This window comes from Garra rufa, chromosome 14 (assembly GCF_049309525.1).
Source record: "Garra rufa chromosome 14, GarRuf1.0, whole genome shotgun sequence".
NCBI classification, from domain to species: Eukaryota; Metazoa; Chordata; class Actinopteri; order Cypriniformes; family Cyprinidae; genus Garra; species Garra rufa.
Window position 1 is genome coordinate 32,816,909 of NC_133374.1, and position 26,629 is coordinate 32,843,537.

Genomic DNA, 26,629 nt, shown 5'->3' on the forward strand with positions numbered 1-26,629 from the left:
CTTCAAAAGGTCCTTCAAGCGATGCCATAGAAGAACCATTTTTGGTTACACAAAGAACCATTCAGTCAAAGGTTCTTTAAAGAACCATCTCTTTCTTACCTTTTAATAATCTGAAGAACATTCTTTCACCACAAAGAACTTTTTGTGAAACAGATTCTTCTATGGCATCGTGAAGCACCTTTATTTTTAAGAGTTCAGATGAGTCCTCTGCACAATCTGACTTTGCTGCAGCCTGGAATAAACTGCTGGCATTTCTGTCACCAATGGAGTTTTGGTCTTGCTGCTGTCACCTCTGGCTTGCTTAGTTTGGGACACTGAACTTCCAGTAATATCAACGACTTGATTGTACAGATACTATTTGAACTGAACTGAGCTGGATGATGACATCACTGAATCAATGATGAACTGACTTTATCTGAAAATGTAGTGTTTACTATTGTCCTTTTGCATTATTAACACACTACTTGACTTGACTTTACTTATATTAACATAAAAGCAGGTGTGCACCATTAGTGAATACTTTCCCTTCCATGATTGGTCAGACAAACAGAAAGCCACACCCCAAACTCATGCCACTGGGCGAGGCAGTGTTGCCGTGCCGGGCTGGTCATGAAGCCAAAACAAATAGAGCAATGTTTTGAAAACGCCTCAGAATCACAGTGTTTACTAAGGGATTATGTCTAGCTGTCTCTGCATATTAAATTAGGATAAAAGCATTTTAACACTAAGAAAATGAAAATAAATCAGGTTCAAAAGATAAAACCTTGTCTTCGGTGTAACATTTAGTGTTTCTGTACTGAAAACTGGGTGCAGTTTGAAATCCTGCTGAAGGTCGCCATCCACCTGACCTACTTTCTTTCTGTCTTTCTCACCCTCGCTGTCTCTTTTTTCTTCTTTCTTCACCTCTTCTTTCTGCCTCCCTCTGAGCCCACAGCTCAGAGTCAAATCAACTCAGGCGTGACTCCTGTTCCAGACCTTCTTTCTCTAAAGCCCACCGTCTTGGCCCTGAACCGCAGGTGGGCAACAAATTCCCAATGGTGGCTGCATCCAAGAGCACCGAACACAGGATAAACAGACTGTCTCTTTCTCTCCTCATCTTCCGCCACTCTAAACCACCATGTCATGTGTCGTATATATGGTATTGTATTCCATCCTTTAGCACGGGTGGTAAGGCGCAGTACCGTCTTTCCCCCTGACGAGCTGGAACAGCAGAAATGGATGTGTGGCAGACACACTTGCATCGATCGACAGGCTGGCAAACCCCTCCCCCCTCCCGTTGCAGATGGACCATGGCCCAGGAGCGTTTAATTAAAGAGCATGTGAGAACAGCTCCCAGCTGCCACCTCCATGAAAGCTGAAACCTCGCGACGGCCTCAAGCTCTGCCCTCCCTCCTGACGTGCTCGCACTAATCAAAGCCGCTTTCAGGACGCTGAACGGAAAGGACAAAATCGAAATCACCTCCATCAGTGATGGCGAAGGATGGAACGTCAAAGCCTTTCGCCACAAAAAAATACCATGTGAATATGATCAAATAATGACCAATAATATGCATAGGGGAACGGAAGGGTCGTCAATCAGAAGCTTTGAATCAAGCCCACTGTGTTCTATGCAAATAGACAGCAAATTGGAAGCGGCACTCAAAAAGTAACAAGAGTCTTACGAGCCATCAGCGAAGAACACACGCAGGCATAGTGAAGCACTGCTCATTTCCGCAATCTTTCTTATTCAAATCCACCTTGATTACTCTGTAGAGGTCTAGGCTGGCTGAGATGGCAATGCAAAAAGGGTAATATCAGTGATGGCAGGCTCTGACAAGTAGCACGGTGCAGGCGAAAATGTCTTGCGATACCCAATTCATATTTGATTCGGGGAAAAAATGTTGTATAATTTTGGCTGAGATTGTCTGTCAAAGCCATTTTAGGTTTAAGATTGTTTAGGCTTGTGATGACTGCATGAATTGAGAACGTTATTTCATTTTGCAAATTGGCATGTCAATGAAGTGGTGACAAAGCATTTAAGCAAGAATTTTTTGGCCGCGTTCTAAATGACAATCTTTCCTTATGTCATCAACAGGATATCACAGTGACCGGGGCCCTATTTAGACAATAACTGATTTAAATGGAAACATGATGTAATTTCAAAATTTTCAGGAACAAATTGGATTATTTTACGGCCATTTTATTCTAAGGTCATTTATGCTTGCAATGACTGCATGAATTAAGAATGTTCTTCAATTTGCAAACTGACATTTCAATGAAGTTTTGTCTGCAGTGTAAATGATTATCTTTTCTTATATTGTCCATATCACGGTGACTCAGGCCCTATTCGGACGTCAACTGATTAAAGAGCTAATTTCAACATTTTCAGGCACAAGTCTGTGATTTTATTGCAATGTGACTCTAAGATCGTTTTTCCTTCCATCACCCGAGAGAAAATCCCCAAATGAATTGCCACACAAAAGGATTGTGTGGCAAATTCATTTCTGTCTGAATCAATATCTCTGAGTTTACAAGGAAATTATTTTGAAAATCTTTCCAGAGGACTACTATTTGACAGCTTGCATGGTAATAAGAAAGAAAAAAATGTATGCCTCAGAGAACTATTTGAAATTACCCACACAAATAAAATAACACTATTCCATCACGGTGAATGGGAATTTGAATAAAAATAAAAATCAAGGAGATCAGAATCTGGTAAATTTGACATCAAAATGGCAGGTTATGCATAACATTGTATTTTACCAGCCAAGTTGGAATGTGTCATGTACCCAACCACATTTTAATCAGACTTTACATTCATCAGAAAACATTGGCCCCGTGCAAATTTCCTTTGACATATGTTACTTGAGAATCAATTACCATTTACACATTTAAAGTTACACCTGTTGTATTATTAAAATTTCTAATGGCAATATTGTACTAACCAATCGCAGTTGTGAGAAAGGACACCTGCTCCGTCTCCTTCCCATCATTGTACACAGCCAGGTGCCAGATGCCCGAGTCCATGTACTGTATAAAGCCCGTATCGTGACTGGTGAGTGGCATCAGGCTCCGCTGCTGGGCTGGAAAAGGCGGACCCTCAAGGCCTGGCAACCCTTGCGTCAGGAGCCGACGGCCATCCAACAGCTCCACAAAGTCAAACTGGAGACAAGGAGAGACAGACAGACCACAAACAAGCATTAGGAATGACACATGAGCCTCCAGGAGCTAAGTCCTGCACGTTGAAGCCAACAGGATCTGGTCTCTAACGGCAGATTGTGACTGTGAAAAGGTGACTAATGCAAGGTGTGAAAAGACAGCTGCTAACACTATACCAATTTATGATAATATATGTACAATTTTGAAACTCACACCTTAAATCTGTATGGATTATATGTCACCTCTTTAAAAAAAAAAAAGATTTTGTTTACTGCCTTTCAATTCTGCTGATTTTAATATAGGTTTATGCTCAGTAAGGATGCATTTATTTAATAAAAATACAGATAAAAACAGTAATATTGTAAATTATTTTTTTCAGGATTCTTTAATGAACAGAAAGTTCAAGAGAACAACATTTATTTGAAAGAAATCTTTTGCAACACGTATAAATGTATTTGCTGTAAATGGTAAATGAATAAATAAATAAATTAATAATCTTGACCTTTTAACTTTTAACGGTTGTGATGTAAAACATAATTTCTAATTTCTTTCAATTTTGTGATGACATATGACTGTGACTTTCTTATTTGACAGTTGTGCATAAGCCAAGTGACAAATCAAGCAATAACATTGAACATAATAGACCGTTGAAAGCTGAAATCCAATCAAGCACGTCATACCATAACCGCATGTGATATTAAAAAACACACTTACAAATAAATCTGTTTGCACAAAATGAAAGGGGAGAAAAATATAAAATCTCTCTTATTGGTTGGTGTGGCTCAATTGAAATAGTCTATCAGCCAAGGTCTTAGAGTAATTTCCAGTGACACAATACCACTGCACATATGAACCAAATCAATACAGGGAGGCTGAGATGCTCTGGGTTCGATACTGAAATTAAGTGTCTGTTTATGTCAAAGCCTTTGAGATGAGTCTTTGAGACGATAATATGCCACAAAATGAAATGAAATCTTGGGGGAATATGCTACGTCTATAACCTATTGACAGATGAATGGGAGGGACAAACAAACAGAAGTGGATTCTTCATATTAGATTTAATTAAAAAAGGCCTATAACCTTGTGACAGAAGTAAAAAAAACCTTCAAAAAGCTGTTTTGTTGATGTGTGTAAATTTTAAATGTTTAAACACTTTCTATTCCAGTCTAATAGCAGACATATTATATAGTAACACTTGTTTAACCAGTGACGTGAGTTTGGGGCGAAATATTGTCTGGGAATGGGAACAAAGGGAATGTTTAGGAAACATGTTTGTCATATAATTCTGTCTAGTTCCATAGAAATGACGTAGTTTGGTTTTAAAATGGCAAAAATAGCAACAATTAGCATTTAGCATTTAGCATGCATGCTCTATTTCGAAAAAGAAAATGGTTATGATTCTGGCCTAAATAGTCAATTGTCAACTGTCATTAAAATGTTACAATACAATTAAGATCAATATTTTGTTTAAAAGAAAATTGTTTAAATATTCCTCTGAATGGACTTATCTGACCCACCTGTGTATGCGACGGAGGTAGGCCTCTTCTCCCGTAGATTCCCACCAAGGCATCTTTACTGAGGGACACATTGAATTTGAGGTACATGGGGTGGTCAATAAAGACTTGCGACCTCCAGAAGATTCCAGGCGGGATCAGCTGGGCGACTTTGCGGCCCACGTCTATCTCGCCCATATCTATGAAGCTGTCCTCTGGGAAAAAGCCATCTAGTTTACCTGTGGAAAATGAGATCTATCAGTCAGCTCGACGCCTCATAAATCTACCATATGGTGCGAGCAGAGGGTCAGTGTACCGGGTGAATGACCCTCTTGCTGATTTTCCATCACACACATCAGGAAAAAATAGCTACACTGACCACTGAACATAAAGAGCTTTCTTAAGCTAAAACTTTACAGGTACTAAAACTCAACATTGTGTGTGGGAGATGTATATAGAGTTTGTTTTTGTGCATTACTTTGTAGACAGCTGTGGTAATACTTTTTATGTTGTTCATGTAGTTAAAATTCTGTATTTATGGTTACAGATCATATTGCGTTTCAAGTCATTTCAAGTCCCTTTTGATTTGGAAAGCCTTGCTTAAAAAAAATGAGTGGGTTACATATTTGTTTTATTTTTTGTACTATCAATTATTTACTCATCAGAATTTTTCTGAGGCAGCGCCTCCCTTGCATCCTCGGAGAAAACGCCCCTGCACCTAATGCTGATGTACCCTCCTCATTGGACCCTAAGGAAATGGCAACATCTGCTCGCTCAGGTGGACTGGCCAATTTCCGCAGTGATGGCGACAAAAGCAGACATCCTTGCAAAGAGAGCCCAGAGGACTCTCAGGCAGCTTTCGCGTTGGGCTACATGCGCTACAGCAGATGGCAGTCTCCTCAAAAGTCAATCATTTGCAGCGTGCTATATCTGGAGAGACAGGACAGGCTTTCCCGCCTTCCAATTTACCGCCTCCACATAACGCATTACCACATCAGTCGCAATTACACATGTTGTAAAAATTCAGTTATGCCGCATATTTTGTCTTTACGAGATCTGTCAAAAAGATGACTGGACAAGAAAAAAGCTAACAAAAACGCAAAAATAAGAAATTCTATTTTCCATTTAAAAAATGAAGCTTGAATATGATTTTTTTAAGACTATAAGAATCCGCTATTATTATTACCATCAAAAAAACAAACAAACAAAAAAAAAACTACTACTATTATGCAAATTACTATTATGCAAAATAACTAATTTTTATTTACAATTGAAAAGCTCTGAACAAATTATAAAAATTGGGTTGAAAACACTGAATCCAAAAAATCTTAAATGGTATTTTTTTTGCTGCTGAGTAGATTATGAATTCCATAGCCCATGGCAAAACAGAAACGTCCAGTTGAGTTGGCGAATGCATGAATTTAAACAAGGTCTCACTGGCACTTTCCAGATAATATGTTTACGGGTAATTGAACTGATTACTAGAAGGTGCAAGACGGTCAGAAAACCTCTCCGGTACAGTGTTTATTTAAGTTAATGCCAGGGATGTACAGCACAGTGACACCGGATTGATTTGCTGTGTTCCTGATGACAATGTTACTCTGACAGTCAGAATTAAAAAGCCCGGCCTATCGATTTCCCCTCAGCCGCAGATGTCACTCACATGGAGGCACCGCCACAGCCTCTGTGTTTGTGGTTTCGCTCGCTCCCTCTCTGCCAGCTGCTAAATGAAAAAAGACATCTCGGCGACTCATCTATATGGTAATGGTCTGATCTCCCACCTTTTGTCCGAGGCCTGTGGCAAATCAAATGGCTAAATATGGGCTGCGCTCATGGAAAAAGTGAACTTTTCCTACTGTACAAACTTCCGTCTCCATGACCGTGGGGGTTAATGTCTGCTTTCTTCCGCTGCCAGGAAAACTCTTGTCCAGTCTTGGAGATGAAAGGAATGCATGTCTTTCTGGATGGGGCATATTCTAATCTGTCTTGAGCCCCTGGATACTCAATCCCTAAAGCTGTGCCATTCGTTCTTCCAGGAACAAATAATACCCTTCCCATTTTCCCTGCAACTTTCACTGGATTGTAATGCAGATCTCATGGCAAGCAACTGAGACTGGTCACAGCATGGAGCTGGCTGACAAATAATCCTGGATCTTGAAGTCTTTGAAAATCAAAAATAAGACGTTATAATACTGGCCAGCGCTGAGCGAAATTAGCGGGAGATGAGTTCATGCGAATCTGGCAGGAAATTAGCTTGAAATGTTGGAATGTGTTGTCGGATATGAGATGACTGAAGGGCATGAGTTCAAACACTTGGCCGAAAAAAAAGGTTTAAGGTTAATCAAGACTGGATGAACTCTTTTTTCCCAACCAAACTTGTCGAGCTGCTGCCTTTTCACATCAAGGCTGCTATTTATCTGCGGCCTAATAAGGATCACTCTTTGACAAATCTAAAAAAAATCAACATGAAACGGCATTCAAAATCCATTTATCTAAGCGAAGCGGAATATTCAACAAGAAAATGTAGGACAGAACTCTTGATTTTATCCTTTGGGAACTGACTGGACCGTCTAAACTGGACATTCTATACTAGATTAAAGCCAAATCTGAGCGTTAATAACATGCATAACACCACCGGGAACAAGCAACTGAAAAACTAACCGTTGTTTTTGAGTTTGTGTTCGTGTATGATTTTAAAATATCAAACTTGGACATACCGTCATCTTTGCTTCCTCGATCCGGAAACTCTAAACCTGTGTTGCCCAGAGGCGGCAAGCCCAGATCTGTGGGCAGATGTAGGCCACTCGTGTTATCCTCCGTCAGCTGATATATCTGCCTCTGCATTGGCTGCAAATGCCAGTTGAGTCCGAAGAGGTGCATGGCTGCGGAGAAAGAGCAACGGCAGATGGTAAATTTACGTGTGTTGGGGAGATGATTACTGAGCATGTGCCTTGGTGTACATTATTGTAATTAAATTAGATTCACTAAGGAATACTATAGACACTGCATCAGAAAATTAACATCTTGAAGGCTGTGGGGTAATTAAACCAAGGCTGTATGAAAACAAATGTGTTTTGACTTGATTAATCTTTGGCAGTTTAAGAGCACCAAGAGAACCACAGCCCAGTGCAGATTAATATGCAAATATGACGTCATTGCAGTTGTTGGATTTTCCAGTGGACCTCTCTCTTATCATTGAGATCTTCTAACTTAGATGTTTTTGAATTTATTGTTGTTGAATGAAGTATCTTATGCTCATGAAGGCTGCACTTATTTAATTAAATATGGTAAAAACAGCATATTTTTACATTTTAATTTATTTCTGTGAGGCAAAGCTGCATTTTTAGCATCATTACTCTAGTCTTCAGTTTCACATGAACTATGATCATTCGAATATGCTGATTTGATGCTCAAGAAACATTTCTTATTATTATCATTAGTGTCAAAAAGAGTTTTTGCTACTTAATATGTTTTGTGTACACAGTGATAGACTATCATTCAAAAGTTTGGCGTAAGACACAAAGCAGAAATTAATACTTTTTTTCACACTGACAATGTGAACCATTATTAATAATTAGTATAATAACTGATAATAATTGAGCACTAAATCAGTATATTAGAATAATTTCTGTGACTGAAGACTGGAATAATAGCTGTTGAAATATCAAGCTTTGCCATTACAGGAATCAATTACATTTTAAAATATATTCAGCTTTTTTAAATTGCAATAATATTTCATAAGAGCATAAATAAAATCTATAAAAATCTTGGTAACACTTTAGATTATGGAACACACTCAATTTTCACTCAATAAACCTCATTAGTAGTCATGTTTAGGTATTGAGTTAAGGGATCTAGAATTTGTTCATGCATTAATATGCGCTAATCTGTGCACTACTTTTAATAAGCAGTGTTTACACTTTTCTTTGATATAGTGTGAAAACAACAAAGGGGGATGGGGGTGGATGGGGACATCCCCCCACCCTTGGAGAAAAAATGTTGTACAACCCACAGAGAGAAAAGACAGAGCCCAAAGGGCAACTTTTCTTTTCATCCCCATTAGCTTACTAATACCCCCATGGCTAAAGAGACAAGGAAATTATCAAGTCAGCAAAAACACAACAAGAGGTACGGATGAATGCATGAGCAGCACTAGAAGACACTGCGATACTTCACAAGGTCAACAAAAGAAGCAACCATTGGGATGAACTCTGATGGCGCAGTGAACAGGGAAGGAGGGGCCAGGCATGATGGATCACCGGGATGAGAATGGTCAGGACCAGCTTAGCCAGGCAAAACCTTGTCCTGGAAGTCTTCAGTCAGCAGATAAAATGCCAACTAAAGGCCTTGGAGCTCTTTCTTGCACAGAATGGAAGTTCTAAGCACAGGATGTAAATAACTAAAGCATTTAATTAAGATTGTGATGCTAGAATATGGGCTGGAGTATGGGAATAACAATTCACATTAAAAGTGTTTACTTTACTGGTAATTGGAAAGTACACACTTGTGTGTGCAGTAAGACGGTATAGCAGTATTTGGATTCACTAATATATCATAAAATGCATTGTACACTGTTTGTGTTTGCATTTTAAATGTCAGCATTGAAATGCATTGAAATTCATTATTACTCAATACTGTGCTATCAAAAGATTCAGAGCAGCCTGATTTAACATAATTCGCTCTACTATTGGAAGGACTAATTTGTAAGTTAAAAAGTAGTATCTACCTAGTACTGATAGTATGTATATTGGGATGCAGCCACTGTATGTAAGACAATGGCTGTCGACATATACTATGGTGGACTACGGTGATGTCGGAGTAGATAAAACAAATGATCTCAAGCCTCGTCTCTTTCCCATGCTCCATTTCTCTCCCTACGTGAGTTCCCGTTTCTCCTTCGTAAGTACAGAGCTGGTTTCAAATTGCACAAGTGGCTTTCTCTGCCACACTCTCTTGACAACCTGTAGTGACAATTCAGGGCTAAAATTACTTTTCCGCTCCACTCAATATCTCAGAGAGGTGACAATGTATTTGTTTTGTGTAGCGGCAAATATCTTGTCTCAATCAGGGTGAGAAAAGGTCTAAATGAATGATTTATTCTTCTGTCAAAACATTTGTGAAAGAAACATATAGCTGGCATAATTACCAGACCTCCACTCAATCTTGATTTTTGTGTGACAACACTAAAATTGCTCAGCAGATTTTTAAATAAATGCCAGAACAAAAAGAAGTGAGGACACTTTAACACTGCCACCTCATTTTAGATGTTTACAAGAGACTAAGACGATGCTCATAATCACACAGCCTGTTAAGTAACATTGACTTGCGTGGTCTTTGTAGGTATGCTTTGTTAAACACCTTTAAAATCCAAGTCCAACCAGATAAATCAGGAAATGTCTGGCACTGGACATCAGACTGGCACTAGAGACAAAACAATACTGTATTCCATATTTATCATCATAAAAATCAGAATCTCTTTCATGCAATTTCATGGGGTTGGGTGTTGTTGTACATACAGTACGAACATAATTAGAAATAGAAAAATAAAAATAAAGCAGAGGTACTTTGTTCATTAGAGTTTGCGGGGAGGGGTACACCAGTTTCATAATGAATAATGAAAATAAGAGAGAAATGCCTTACTGAGTAGGGTCTGATTGGTTGGAGTGGTGTTTACGAAGGGAAAGATGTGCCTGAATTCATTTTCAAAGAAAAACAAAGAGCTTTGTCTAATTGCTTCATTGGGCCTTTGGTTGGATATCCTTTGTCCTCCTTTACATGTTGTAAAATCAATGATCCTTAAGATTCTGCAAAGATGTGCTTGCCCTAGCTTAACCAGAAGCATCAAATTGGCAGTTTTAAAAGCCCAGCGCACAGCTCACAGACTGCGGATCAAACTAGTCGTGACAAATGGAGAGTTCTGCTTCACATCCCTTTACATGTTTGGCCATTAATTAAAGCCATATTACGTGGTAACCACCCCGCATTTACTAAATGGCGAAAATGTGGCCTGAAAAACGATGAAGCCCTTGACAGGCGTTGCCACGGCGGATAAGAGTGGCCATCCTCCGGCTTACTCAATCAATAGCCATTTGGAAAATTGCAGGCCGCGCATTTTGTTGATTGCATTCCGACAGATTCGGGCATTCCTGAAGAAAGGTCTGAATGTTGCCGTTACTTTTGCAAGAGAGCATTTGTGGAGGCGATAAAAAGTCGAGGCTGTCTTGAGAGACAATATAAATGCAAACGACCGGGTGCCTCCGCCCCCGTCGGTACCGCTGGAATTGACTATGTCAAAGGCGGACAGACACGATACGAGACAGATGGCTTGGTTTGTCATCACCCGAGATCGAGTAAGGCATTCCTTTAGCTCGCTCTCCTTTTCTGCTGCACATTGGTTGATTTGTGGCTCAGTGGGAGGAAGAGGAGAGTGCAGACGGCGCATGGGCAGTGGGGGTGGACAATCGAATCAAAGGCATCATGGGTCTAGGTGTCCTTCCAAATGTCCAAGTAATTGCTCCTTCAAGGGACCCATCTTCCATCTGGACCCCTTTGCAACTTCTCCTGTCTAGCTCTGATGTAAAATACCTCACACACTTCCCGGCTACCCCCCGCTACCAAACCTCATTATGATTTATGTCCGAGCTGTCCCGGTATCTATGATTTCCAGAGTGCGTTGGGAAGAGTCCACCTTATGAAATATGTTTCTCCGGCTAGCCCAAACTCTTCCATCATCTAAACTCACTCTCTTTCTCTCTCTCTCTCACTCTCTCAGCTGTCAGCCAGGCTCCCCGAGCAAGAAGCAAAGCACGGACAGGTGGAAGCGGACTAAGCTGGGTGTTCTTTAATGAGGGTCCCGCTGGAACGGCAAGTGGAAAGACCCCACGACCTGTTGAGAGTAAAACGGCAGCCATGCTGAAATGCAAGTCTGGACGCACACGATGTCCCTGCAATCTCTACTTTGGCAGATCCGTACAAGCCAATTAGAAAGCAGAAAGCTTGAACAAACTTCTGCTTCAGTCTGAGAGGAACACAAGCTCATTACTGTTCCACTTCTGTGTTTCAAACCTTTGCAACACCTCCTGAGAAACAGACAACAACAAAAGACATCATCTATCCCGCATTTACCTCCAACAAAAACCAGCTTTAACCCAGGTCAAAAAAAGAGGACAATGCTGGGATCTGGGGGCAGAGTAGTCACGGGTTGAGAAATGCCATTTCTTGCTCATCCGTCATAGAATGGACAGGGCACATTAGCAAGCATATGGTTAATTAATTCCCCTTAGACACTTGAATGGATGAGCGTTGAACACGGCAGCTCTCAGTCCTCTCATTAGCAGTCTAATTACTCTGACACCCCTCCTGCAAGGATCCTGGTGCGCAAGATCTTTGCCACTTTTTGGCCAGCCATCTCATATTTGACTATGGAATCTTTACCAAGAAACTTATCTAAAGACAAAAACTTAAGTGAGACAGTGTCCTTGAGGTCCCTTATTTTACACATGGTTAAAGTAGGTATTTGGAGAGTTTACATTTATCAGAACGGAAGGTTGCTGGGGGAGGCCACTTCATTTAGTGAAGAGTTTATTCTTGACTGAAGAAATGTGTCATTTTATTGCTTATCTTTAAGGTCTTTGTTACTCGCTTGTTTGCTTTCTTTAAGCACCATGGATTTTAAGCCCTTAAAAACACATGTAGGTGTCAAATCAATCTGCAGACAAACCAGCGAGACCTTGGAGAGCACTCTTGAGTGTTAAGTTTCCCCAGTCATGAATGTCTCATCTTTTCACCAAAACTCCCAATGGAACTTCCTCCTTTCTATGTGCCTTCCTCTGGTCTCACTTCAAGTTCAGACTGTTGACAATAAATAAGAGGCAGTGAAATGCACATCATCAGCAAGTTAGTAGATCAAAAAGTCTTAAACCATTTTTCACTTTCACACTAAAGCTTAGAGGAATCTGTCAGGAGTGAATAATATCTCTACTCCAGTAGAAGTGCGTATAAAGTCTGGCCAGAGAGAATGCACTTTCCCATAATGTCTTGATAAAACATCTTCCTTTCAGCAGGCAGTTGCTAGCAACTTGCCAATTTACAAGGCGTTTTTTTTTTCTTTTCTTTTTTGTCCAAAGTGATTCTACGCTAATTGCAAAGAAGGTTCCCCTGAGGCGACCTGGTGCTAAGTGTCATGCTCAAGGGTACAATGGTGACCGAGCATGACTGTGACCTAACTTCCCAGTTGCAAAGCCTTCCACATTTAGGTTAAAGCAAGTCTCCTCATTATAATTTAGGCTACAACAAGCTGAAACTTCACTGTGACATAAACCCACAACCTAAAAACAACCTAAAGTCCTAAAAACACCACCAGTCCTTTCAACCCGAGAACATCAATCCCTTGACAATCTAACACAAAAAACATTTGGCTGAAGGTAAACCTGAAAGTGCATTTAGCTGATTGTAATAATAAAGAGAGAAAAAGACAGAAAACAAAAGACTGGCGCTTCAAAGTCAATCGACAGTTGGGGAGAGTATCTTGTGGCTATGACTGAGGTTGCATGTTGGGCGGTACAATGAGGGCCCAGCACGCTAAGAAATGAACACAGAGGGAAGCTGATGACCTTCAGATGCCGAGGACATAATGACCTTCTTAATGAGCATGCCACCACTGAGAAAATGGCACACCACTCCCAATTCTGCGATCTCACTCCTTTGAAGGAAGCGGTTCTTGCAAACTCCACAGAAAAAGAATAGAGGGAAAATGGCAAAACTATGCAGCAAGTCAAAAACATCTGTCAGGAGGTTTAATTGGGTTCATTAGACAACACAGCTAGAGTTTCCAATTACAGGCCTACATAATTAATTGCACTTGAAATTAAATATATTTTCTCATCAGCTTTTAATTAAACGTGACCCCTTGTTGTTGATTGAATCCCAGATTCTCAGGGTGAGCTACGGTTTCATGCGTGTTTACCTGAGGTGCACAGGGAGATGAGCTTGATTTTGGAAGAGGGTTAGGATGGGGTGGGGTGTCTGTAATTACATGAAGTGATTAAGATACATCGGCTTGGTGGGCTTTGCAGGCTCCTAACAAGGTCAGAGCTTAACTAGCCCTCAAGCTAACTGAGAGAATAACTTCATTAAGCATGGTGCTAAGGCATTTAATGTAGACAACAGTATCTAGTTTTGTTCCAAAATTTAGTAAGCTGCTGCCTACTAAAGAGATGCCTTTTAAGACACCACTTAAAAGTCTTTTCAAGACAGAAAATGAATGCTCCACATAAGCAGCAATTCTGAATGGAAGGAAGCACATAGGAGGCCTGACTCAGAATTAATTGCAGCAATTTTTTCATTGCAGCATTTTTTTCATTTTCATTTTTAATTGCAAAAGTTTTTCAGAAAAAATGCATTTCATACTGTACAAAATTACTTCAGGGGAAAAAAAAAATGGGAAACATGTCTTGCAATGCCTTCTACCTCATAATTGAGCATAATGATGCATCTTTGAAGACAGCTGCCAACTGTTTGGAACAAAGGCCTTCTTACCTGGAGCCTCTAGACAAGCAGCTGAACAAGGACCTCAAAACATAGCAAGTTGCCACACTACATTCTACCAACATGTTACCTTCTAAGGCAGCATCCGAATGATAACTAAAAGTGATTCAAAACATTTCACATAGGCAGCTATTAAGGTCAGTCACATGCACCAAACAAATACCTCACAGGAGTACCTTAAAACAGAGTTTTAAACAAAGTACAGCAATTAGCATTATCAGCAAACACATTTAATTTAGGTTCCAAATCACTGCACAGGAACAGAGTCGCAATTATATTTTATTTTTCTTCTTTTTTAAGTCAAAAATAGATGGATGGATGGATGGATGGTTGGAGATTTTTAGTTATTGTACTTTTTTCCTCAGTGCCTAAGCTCTGGAAAGCTGTTTATCTCTAATAATGAAGACACATCTGTGAGATCTCTATTTGGATGCACCTTGTGCAAATGACTTTGCACTCAATTTTCCCCCCATATTTTCAACTTCAAAAAAAATTATTTCAATTTCTGTGGGCTCTATGTGAGATTACACGTAACAATTTACATTCTAAGCAGACACACATTATGCAAACCCATTTCATGCTCTCCTATAAAAGATATTGGGTTATCCAAAACGTTATTGTTATTATTGATTTACTCTTCAAGGTATGGACACGCTTTGTATGGAACTGCTAGACTAGCTCTCATCTTCTCAACATGTACATTGGATTTTCCACTCCTTTCATGGGATTATATCAAACACATAACAGACTTACTAGCAGACATCTAGTAACATTCCGCACCACAGTAGTCAGTGTTCAAACTAATATGATGCAGAAGTAATATAGCCGTAATAAATCACATACAGTTAATGATTCTGTGTAGTCACTGTTTAAATACAGAAATGGTAAACCACATAGGAAAAATCAAAGCACAACCAGCATGAACTGTTGCTATGGCTCAATCATATCTCACTTTATCTGTTGTCCGTTATTGATTTGGTTCACTGACCAAGCTGAATACAGTTGTGGGACACTGAAATTTCCTAACAATGTGAGAAATCAATAATGTTAACTGTAATCTGCAGAGCTGAGCTTTCAAATGATTGAAAAGTGAATCACATACAGCATCTTTATGTGCCGCTACTCTGGCACAATGTGGAAACAGATCAAATTCAACACAAAAGTCATATCAGTCTCTTTCAGTGAGCCGACATACTGATAATCAGCAGCAGCTTGGAATAGGAGCAGAAGTGTTTAAATGACAAAACATTACTTTAACCTTTACAATGATCTTTATTTTTACAAAGCAGAGTACACGTATTTAAATAACCCTATTAAATCAACCTAAGACCACTAAGTCAACACATTCTCCCTCCCAACTTGTCACATTTTGACACTTAGTCAGGACCTCTTGGCGTCACTTTTTGCATCCTCCATTGCTTTATATAAGAAACCTTTGGCGTCAATATGCTGACACGAAATGCATTAGGAATTTTATCGTGATAATTAAATGACATATTGGGTAATAACTTTGCCATTATTGCATATATGTTGGGGTGTGCTTTTATGTTATGAGCACGTAACCCAACCCCTGCCCCTAAACCTAACCATTTGTCAATATAAAAACACAGGATATAACAAGTAGATACAACTACAGTCACAATTTATTCAAAAAGTATTGATATCCCAAGTTTTCCCATGCAAAACCATTGATTTCTGAGAGGAACAGACGCGATCATCGTCTTTATCCGCCATAAATCTCATCATGTGTGCAGTCTGAAGAAAATTACCACCAGAAGAGTTATGTCAGATTTGGTTGTGAAATGCCATTGGCTCTTCTGTGTCTCGTGACCGATTACGTCACGCTAAACGTTCGGAAAAAAGTTCGGGAGAACATTTTTGAACGTAATATGAGAGAGCGAGACCATCTTCAGCGATTAAAACCTTATGATTTACTCTGTTCTTTGCATAAAGATATCGGAGGACTTGGAATGCAACGTGACTTATTTGTAAAACTTTTATACTGCTTTTTATGGTTAATCTTTGCAGTAAACACCTGCCACTGTACTTTTATTTGCCTGTTGCGTGTTTTATATTGTTCACATTGTAGGGTTAGGTTAGGGGTGGGGTTTTACGTGCTCCAAAATATATATGAAAGTATACATTTGTATAAAATGATTTGTATTTTTGCAAATGCATGCAAACCATTAAATGCAACGCATAATGCAAACAACTAAAAACAATGGAGGACCCTGCATGTCCAAAAGTGATGCTAAAGGGGTATCCTGAGCATCAAAAAGTGATGCCAGGGGGTCCTGACCAAGCGTCAATATGTAACGACTTAGGAGTTAGAAGGTGTTGACTAAGTTGGTTTCCACTTGTTGGTCTGTTTTTTTAGAAGAGTTTGTCTCCTGTCAGCTGGCCAGCCTGATCAACCAGTTAAACCAGATGAAGACCAGCTTGCCAATCCGGGAAACCAACCAAAACAGCTGAAAACAAGCCTGGACTTCCTGGGAGATCAGCTAAACAATTATAAATCAACTAAGAGCTGCAAACCGTCTTCACGTTTTTGCTTTTAAGAACCAAAAAAGAAACACATACGTCATCTCTGATATCTTTCACACCTTTGTTGCAATTTTAAGGGTGGATGAGAATGTAGAGGGGTGAACTTACCAATAAAGTAAGCCAACAGGAACACCAGGGTGACGGAGATGAGGATGGCACTGAGGGCAGCACATTTCCAGTTGCAGTGCTTATAGGGTTTCTTCAGGCTAAAGGCAGGCCGTGAGAAGGTGTTCCGTGGCAGGGGCCGGGGAGGGGGAGAGTAGACAGTGCTGGACGTCAAAGGGTAGCCAGGTGAAGTCGTGCAGTACAAGGGCGAGGTCCCACCAGGCTTGAACAGAAAGTGTCTGCAGAGACGCAGAAAACGCTATTGCTTATGTTCACAAAAATGCGATGTTAGAGAGCGCTATGTGGTAAGTGTTTTCTCATCATGTTAAACAGTTTCTGTAGAGTGTGTAGGCTTGAGTCCCCACACTGGTCAGTACTGCTGTCGCTAAGCACTTTTCTAAGCTGTTGCCATAGCCACCTCTGAGCGCTGGCAACAAGACACACTGTGCACCGTGGGGTGCGTTATATCGGAATTTTGAATCAATATCAAATTTAATTTACAGCGCGAGTGACCACAGTGGATTCTTGTTAATACTAGCCCTCGTAGTGACTTCTAATTCACTTTAAGAGTGCGTGTGTCAAGAAGCTGTGGGATATTGCAGGATGTACATTATCAAGACAGCTTATTCACTGTGGATGACGTAATCTATGGTGAAGTCAGTGACTTGTCAAGCTGTACTGACCGAATGAGGGGAAACTCAGAAACAAACCAGGTTAGCCTAATGAGGTACAAGAAAACAGAACAACAGACTTGCAAAAAATTCTAAGCCTAGTGCACACTACAAGACAGAAGCTTGTCATGTTGGCACATTGCCATGTGCCAAAAGATTCGTAAATTGGTTTTCGGGATTGTTGCTAGTAACGCAAATAAAAATGCTCTAGTAAATTGCCAATCTCTGTCAGAGTCATAGCCTCATGGGCAGTGCTCCGGAGTTTGATTCCTAGCTCAATGTCCTTTTTCCCTTATCCCATCTCCAACTCTAATCCCTAGTTGTTCCTGTCTCTCCTTTACTGTCCTGTCCCAATAAACTGCTTCTAAAAATAACTTTAAAAAAGTGTTTCTCTGATTACTAGCATTAAGTTTGTACCTTAAATGTCACAACGTGGCAGAAAGAGAAGAAAAATCAGGCTGACTTAATAAAAATTGCACCCATCGTAGACCTGATAAAACAATAGTTCATCCATTTTCATGCTGTCTAAAATCTGTCTCAAATTTCTATCAAGGTAACAGGGTTCAGTCTTGAAGTGTGCACAACAGGATGTATAAACAGTTCCTTAGAAAAGAATGCTAATGTATTCAGGGTTAATTAGAAAAGTTGTTAGTTTGTGTTCAGAAATAATTATTGTTTAAAAAAAACATGCAATTCAAACAGTAAGTGATGAAACGTGTTAGATTCGGTTACAAATGGCACTATGTAATGAGAAACAAGTGTGCACAGGTACCACTATGCAGCATGGCAAAGCAGATTCCGGCAGCCGTGGTCAGATCATGCAACATACCCATCAGTGTAAGAGCCGTCGCGGCGAGCTGTGGCCAGTATGTCCATCTCTATAAAGTTGTCCTGTAAAGTCTCTAGGAATGTCTGCTTTGCTATGTTTCTACACACAGGTGGAGAGATGGACAGATGGAACGAGAGTGAGACATGCGTGCAAGAGGGAGACAGATGTGCAAACACAAAAATGCGATCACCCGGCGAAATTCTGTAAACGGACAGAGTGGAGAGGCCGACAAGGACAAAAAATCCCAGTTTTCAATGACAGAGTGCTGGTGCCGATTCCGGAGCCCAATTTGGAACCGTTCCAATGCATTTCAACTCCAGTAAAAGCAGTGTTTAGGGGCAAAAACTATTCTTAAAGTATTAACCCGTATTAACATTACAAAACGTAGGAGAATCTCCTCATCAAAAAATATCTGTAAACAACAATTCCTCAGTCTGGCAAGACTGATGTTAAAGGAGAAGTTCACTTCCAGAACAAAAAAGTACAGATAATATACTCACCCCCTTTTCATCCAAGATATTCATGTCTTTCCTTCTTCAGTCTTAAAGAAATTATGGTTTTTGAGGAAGACATTTCAGGATTTTTCTTCATATAGTGGACTTCAATGGTTTTGAACTTCCAAAATGCAGTTTAAATGCAGCTTCAAACAACCTCAAATGCGGTTGTAAACTATCCCAGCCGAGGAAGAAGGGTCTTATTTAGTGAAACGATTGGTTATTTTCATAAAAAAATAATCAAACTCTTGTCTTGTCTTGGGTATGTCGAAAAACTCCCATCTCATGTTCCTCCTACATCGCAGTTTTACTTTTTTTCTTAAGGGCGTATGATCTCCTTTGCATGTTCACTTTGCAAAGACTGGATCGGTACTTCTGTAGCGATGTAGGATGATTTTGAAATGATTTTTGAAGTTGAGGGAGAAAATAGTTTTTCGACATACCCCTCATTGTCTTAACCCAGGATACACAGAGTTCAGGGAGAGCAAGACAAAACGAGTGTTTGAGGTTAAAAAGCATTTAAATGGATAATAATGTTCTTCCTCGGCTGGGATTGTTTACAACCACATTTGGGATCGTTTGAAGCCACATTTAAATTGCATTTTGGAAGTTCAAACTCGGGCACCATAGAAGTCCATTATATGGAAAAAAATCCTAAAATGTTTTTCTCAAAAAACACAGTTTCTTTGTGACTGAAGAAAGAAAGACATGGACATCTTGGATGACAAGGGGATAAGTACATTATCTGTACATTTTTGTTCTGGAAGTGCCCTTCTCCTTTAAATAAAACTAGATCAAACAAAAGTATAACTGTACTATTATCTTTTAAGTTTTTTATATTGAAACACCTATTGCAGTATGTGTTAAATTAAACAACAGTTTGTTCGCAACCTCTAATCTATCTGGCAGAGTTCCAAGAGTGCTGACATTTTGTATAACAGCACAAGGCCGTCTCCCAGCTTGTGGGAAAGCAGTTTTAAATGTTAAAATGCTTTTGAAACTTGCAAGAACATGATGTGCTTTGGTTTAAGTAACATAGCCAGTTATGAAAACGCACATCTCTCCAGCCAGTTGAAATGTGGGTCGGTTCTGACAGAGGTCCGCAGGTCCCACAGCTCAGTACCAGCACCAGCACCATTTCGGTGAAAGTGGGGAAACAGAGACATCCTTATGGAACTAAAGTGCTGTGTGGGGGGTTTTATCCCTGTGAAAGCCGGCACGCCCCACCCGAGAGCGCTCACGCTCTTTTACCACACATGTACCTTGTGTTGTACGACCCATGCCCCTCTCTGCAAGCGTCCTGTTCTTCTCTGATAAACATTAGAGTATTCTGGCTCCTTTATGATTGTGGTTAGAAGAAAACAAAGCATTACTTTTCCATTCACTTCTTCACATTTTTTGTGTTTAAGGGGCTGACACAACACTTTTCAGAAAGAATCACACATTATACTGACAGAATTCCCAAGTGGTTACTCTAAATCCTGCTTTAAGATGTGTGTGTGTGTGTCTGTGTGTGTGTGTGTGTGTGTGTGTGTGTGTGTGTTTTTTTTTTTTTTTTGCAGTTTTTGAATAATAAATGGTTTCATAAAGCAGAGGTTTATTAACATTCAGTGAGGAACTCAGTGTGCATTCAGTGAAGCATGTCTGCTGTAGCTCCGTGCCCCCTGAGACGGCTGTTCCATAAGGGGAGACTGAGATAATGCAATGGAGAAATGAACCGTCAACATGCATTGGGCAGGCGCAACACCTTCAATTCAACAAGAGAAAATGTTTGTTTTCTTTTCTTCAGAGCTGTTCCAGACTGGCTGCCTGCTCTGTTGATTGTCTTTGGCCGGCTTATGTACATTTGTTGGTTTGTTCGGGCATTGGGAGGCAAATTAAAGTTTTAAACGAAGACGAGAAAGGCCCAGAGGCCGCTTTGGAGGAGTCAGAGAAGAATACATAAAAGCAGCCAATAAAAGAATGGCACTGTCTGGCTCTCATCCAATGGGAGGGCTCGGTAAGCCTACATATCCAGGGACTCATCCAACCCATTCCAGCCTGCTGTACAAAAGTCGTGAGAGGGAACCATTACAAAGCCATTAGCTAAAGCCTAAATGACAGGCCATCTTTCACTGCCCTTGTGGATATTGCTAATGGTTCCAATTTCATCAGAGGGATTCGGATAATTGATCGCTCTTTTTTTAGATAGGAGGGAGCTGTGGAGGTTGGGGTGTGATGTCACTGATTTACTCGGTTTCCGCCACTCTTCTCATGCCGCAGATCGGCTGGCATGACCATCTGTTTCCCGCTCCCGTGGGAATACCTGGTCCAGATTAAAGTTTGGGGAAATCCATGATGTTTAATCAGTCATTATGTTGCTAACTGTCCCACCGCAAATTCAAATTAACATTCATTTTCCTGTTGAGTGGACCGTTCACACCCATGCTGGTCACAAACGCATCAAGATGACAAAGAAACTCTGAGTTTCCAAGCAAGTGCTTTAGAGCTTATGCTTATTATTAAACAACATAAATGTTGAGATACCTTCATTTGGATTTGGAGCAGTGGTTACGATGGTCTATGTGAAAATAAGGGACCATTACGGTAATGAGGGTCTCAGTTCGATTTTTGATCCTACCTCCACCGTAATCAACATTCATATATAGTAAAAAATTGTATTTTGTAAATTATCAATAACATACATTAAGTTTTATATAAGCATTAAAATGGTCAAAAAAAGTATAATTGTATTTATTTTAGTTACATATTTTTTCATTTTCTTCCAAACAGTTTTCTTGAGATTCACCTATCGTATATTAAAAAAGTACTTCAACTGCAATCCCAACAGTAAATCATTGCAGCTTTGAGATTTGAGACCTGTGATATACAGATGCTCTTAGCGCAAATTCCGAAACAACTTAAAACTTTTACAGCAGCTGAAATAAATATAAGCCATTTGGGTTGGCTGGGTTGAGCAATGTATATCAGTATGTATCATTTCTCTTCAGACTGGTCTGACAGCGCTGATTTGCCTTTGCCATGCATGAGGAGCAGCCTGTGCAATGCAAACAGACATCTGAGAGGTTCTTGACTGATCTCCTCCACACAAGTGCCTCAGATAGAAGCAAACAGAGCAAGGGCTGATGGGAGATAAATAAGGAGCTGAGTTTGTGGCAAAGCCCCCTTCAGAACCTTGAGAGAATTCGCTCATCTATTGCATTTGAGCTTGAGATATTAGCTCAGCAACACTGCCCGGAAAGCCCAGAAAAAACAACACTTTTCTCTTGTTGTAGATTTAGTCATGTTTTAAATGCACTTTGGCCTGATGCAGGAATTTCTGTAAAAACGGAGCCGCATGAAACTACTGTGTGACAGACTGTAAAGCTTAATTTAGTTCTCAGTTCAGCTAAATACTTTTTAAGGTCATTCCTACTATCAGCACATTTTTATGACCAATCAGACTGTATTTTTATCAATAAACAAATATAGAGGTAATAAAGATGCAAATGAAAAACTAATTTAAGAATTAATTTATAAAATAAATAAATAATAATGTATTTATAATGAACTTTTGACATACAAATGTCAAAACAAATATTCAAAAAGCTAAGCTAACTTTGGCTCCATCCTTTTGGTTCCATTTTGTTCATTTTCTCACTATCAAGTTATAATTAGCAAAAGAGTTTAAGATTGATCAGAGCATTGATAGTCTGGTATACTGTTTTACAGAAGTACTTCATTAAATTGCAACACATATGTTCAATTCATTTAAATGTCTGAGACATCAAAAGGTACTGCATAACAGGAATGACCATTAAACTATATTGTGCATCAAGTAGAGCTAAAAGGCTACATAAAGACTCATTAAGTATTAACAGTGTAGTTGATCTTTTAAGCAGATACAAACAGCGTAAAACGCTTCATGCAGCCAGCATGTGCATGCCTTACGATGCATTATAAACGCCTAATTTAGAGTCACTCAATTCTGTTTGACTATTTCATTAGCCATTTTACCACGAGAACAGCACAGCCCCAAATGTACCTGGTCTCTAGAGGAACGTTGCTGTTGAGAAGCCAATTGTCCTGGGCACTGCCTGAGTCCTGGGCACTTGTAGGACCCTCATTGGGAGCCGAGCTATCGGTGGGTGCCGGGCTTGGGTTACTGCGCTGGGTGTAGTTGCTGCGGCTCAGAGAGCCAATAGAGGCGGTGTGGTGCTGACTAGGGGAGTGGGAGTGGGACAGGGGCAGCGGTGGCGTCCGCAATCGAGAGTGGTTCTGGAACGAGCCCTCTGAAATGAGAGAAACAGCATTATCAGCAACTAAATAAATGAAATTACTGCAGTGTTCATTAGCAGGTGGTGTACAGACATTTATCTGTAGCGTATTTCTGATACTGCACAAGTAAACAAGTCGATTTTCATTATCCAACATTTTATTGGAAATGGTATAGTCAACTGCCAAGGCAGCAGTTCCCAAACTGTCCTCTGGGGTGCATGAGAAAATGTCAGTAATGGCAGAATACTTATTAATCAGCCTTCCCTCACTCGCCAACCAGGCTTTTGCAAAAACCCTTTAGCTAACAAAAGCCTGTTATTTAATGACAAGGAACTGACCAAAATTTGGCAGGAAACAAAAGCAAAAACATTATTATTTGATGAGTATTGAGCATTATCTTTGGTGGATTCTGTGATGTTTACTGGTATGAATTGGGTTGTCTTACTATGAACTGTCTCATCTTATTATATAAAATATCAAAAACTAGTATAATAATATATAAATGTGAAAGCACTGGTTAAATAAATAAATAAATAAATAAATACACAACAGTTCTTTCTGCTCCTTGAGTGTGATTGGCTAATAAGAGTGTAACATTAGAATCTAATCGGATGTCATGGTGCGGAATGTTTTGTGTCACAGAATGTAGTTTTAGGTGAGAATGTACCTTTTATAGTTTAAATATGCAGTTTGTTGATAAATATAATGTCTATTTGAAAATTTGCATTATCGTTTTCAAACGTGAGCTTCAGATCATTAGTGGCCAGATCTTCTGGAATTTACCACTGGCTCTGATGTCTCTATAGTGGTTAAACATGAGATATAATTCATTTTAAGAAAATCTAATGGGCAGTCTTTGGTCTTATTAATCTATTATTTGTTCCAGAGCAAATAGATTTGGCAAAATCTCATCATGTTTATGTAAATTCAATGCTGTATATGAGAGCACTGCCTTTTATGATGGCTGTTGTTGTTGTTTATTAAATATTATTATTTAATAAATAATATTTTATACAAATAATAGTAGTATTTAGAATTGAGAAACAGTGCGTGCGTTCATAATGGTGATTTTAGTTATATTTGTTCCGCTATTGGATGACGACAAGAGACTGTTTTCAAGAGTCAGCAATAAAGACTTTTAAATTGAAAAATAAACACTGTTGTAAACTGAACTAGCAGATAGCAAATGCACTGAGCAGCGCTGTCATCAGAAATCACCCTTAACAAGATAAAAGAATATTAACGTTATGACAAAGCTAACACTTTCCTCAGCGGACATTCAAACTAATGTTTTATTGTGAATATGAGATTAAGCTGAAGAATGAATGCTGTATCAGATGCAGGTAATCACACTCGCTCAGTCCAACTCTCATAATACTCTACTACACATAATACAGTGAGTATTTAATGCAGTAATACAATAATCTTTTAATGAAGCAACTCAGCATTCCTTCGTTACTAGTTCTAAAGTGACGTTTTAGAATTAGTAACGGAGGATTGGGCTCAGCTGTTCAACTGTCAGACTTAGATTTGAATCTGAGGCAGAAGGAAGTAGTTCTCCACAAAAGAGGGTTTTAAAAGACACTCCATTGCTGTTTCGTATGTATTTACACACTTGCGCCATCAAACTGTTGTAGAAATGCAATATCACATAAGTAGACGTGAGATATGGCTGTATATTGACACGCTGTGATTACCTACAGCCAATATATCATGTCTACTCCTGTGATATTGCATTTATACAACAGTTATACAAAAAAAAAGTACTTTTATTTTTGAACAACTTTACCATAATTCGATAATCGTATAGCTAATAGATTTGGATAAAAGCATCTGATAAATGTAATTGGTAAACTTTGTTTGCACAATGCCACAAATTTTAATGTAGAAATTAGTTGTTTCAGTTGATAAATGTGATTATGTTTGTGGTTTTAGCATGTTAGCAGAGAGAAGGCAACTTGGGTAACAAGTATAACTAGACTTTTGTCAAAGAAAACTTAAAGATAACAAGCTGTCTTAAAAAGAGCCACCTAGCGTACTATTTACTATTCCATGTCGCATCCAAATACTGCTCTGGCTTTTACTAACAGCTGGAATCTCACAAACACTCATCAGGCAAAACACGCTGCTGACAATCTGTCATTATCAAGTAAACTGAATTACCCTCGTCAACCTGTTTGAAATTCACGCCATGATCAACTGCAGTTTGTGCGGATGGACCCGACAAGACAGCTTCAGTTTTCGACAACGCTTTTGTCTCCTAAAGCCACTTTGCGTCATGGGAGATGGGGGCTATCAGACACGAGATTGTGAGCATCAGATTGTGGCAATCCAGACGCAGATAAAGACCCTTGTGTCCTTGTGCGCTCCGAAGCCATTCATTTCCATATCTGCTAAACCATTCATCAATCAATAAACTAGCGCCTCATTGCGCTAAGAACCCTTACTTAACAAGAACAAAGCAGTTTCATTTTACACCTGTCGACAACACTCAACGGCCTCTTTACTGAGTGCTTTTATGCTGTTGTTAAAGGTGAGGCTAAGTGGCTAAAGAGATTTTATTTACATGTATAAACAACTTTCAATCACTAAAGCTAACATGCTAAAGATGTTTTATTTACATTTATGAGCAACTTTCATTCGTTAAAAGGTATAGCTAATGTGCGAAAGTAGTTTTTTACATTAATTAACAACTTTAATTTGTTAAAGGTATGGCTTATGTGATAAAGATGTTCTATTTACATTTATGACCAACATTACCCTGCTGAAAAAAAACACAAAAAAAACAGCTAAAACCAGCCTAGGCTGGTTGGCTGGTTTTAGCTGGTCATAGCTAGTCAGCAGGCTTGTTTTAGAGGAGTTTTGGCCACTTTCCCAGCCTGGCCAGACTGGGCTAAAACCAGCTACTACCAGCTAAGACCAGCCAACCAGCCTAGGCTGGTTTTAGCAGTTTTTTTTTTCAGCAGAGTAATTCATTAAAAATATGTTTCATTTACATTCAAAAACAAGTTTATCTTTATTACCAAAAATGCAGACAGTACAAAGTCCAGAACACACTTCTGAGGACATAATTCCACAAACTAAGTATGTGAAAACCGCATATAATAAAAATTGGTGTCTACCAAATATGTAAATACTCCATATGCAACAGCCTTTTAGGAGGCTACCTGACAGATATTAAACAAATAAATAGTCCAGGCATACTTTTATTGCAAAAATCATAGTCTTCGCAAGAAAAACAAACAAGGATTATGCATAATAATGAGGACATCCTTCACAGCGTGTTATCTGAAGTCCGACAGTAATTGTCTTCTGTTACAAAAGCAGAGTGTTGATGGCTGTAGCTGCAATGCTTTTAAAGAGATGAAGACAGAGACGGAACTTCTCAGAAGCTGTCAGCACAATCTGTAGAAGTTACATCTGTAAATTCATTCTTTCCGAAGTACTGCCACCACAAATATTATAAATAAAGTATTATATAAAAGAGTCAATTATCAGGTTCTGACAATTAGTCGAACATTCTGACCTATGTGCACATTTTTCTTACATGCG

At 39.4% G+C, this 26,629-nt stretch overlaps 1 protein-coding gene across 1 annotated transcript in view; it reads right to left on the minus strand.

Annotated features, from left to right (window-relative positions):
* Positions 1-26,629, minus strand: part of tenm4 (teneurin transmembrane protein 4) — a 169,972-nt gene that overhangs the window by 101,132 nt on the left and 42,211 nt on the right. The window contains exons 4-9 of the mRNA XM_073817373.1: positions 22,845-23,091; positions 18,327-18,425; positions 16,830-17,065; positions 7,349-7,513; positions 4,656-4,870; positions 2,925-3,141 (exon numbers count right to left, since the gene is read on the minus strand). Of these exons, the coding sequence (XP_073673474.1) occupies positions 2,925-3,141; positions 4,656-4,870; positions 7,349-7,513; positions 16,830-17,065; positions 18,327-18,425; positions 22,845-23,091 (1,179 nt within the window). The remainder of the gene's footprint in view (positions 1-2,924; positions 3,142-4,655; positions 4,871-7,348; positions 7,514-16,829; positions 17,066-18,326; positions 18,426-22,844; positions 23,092-26,629) is intronic.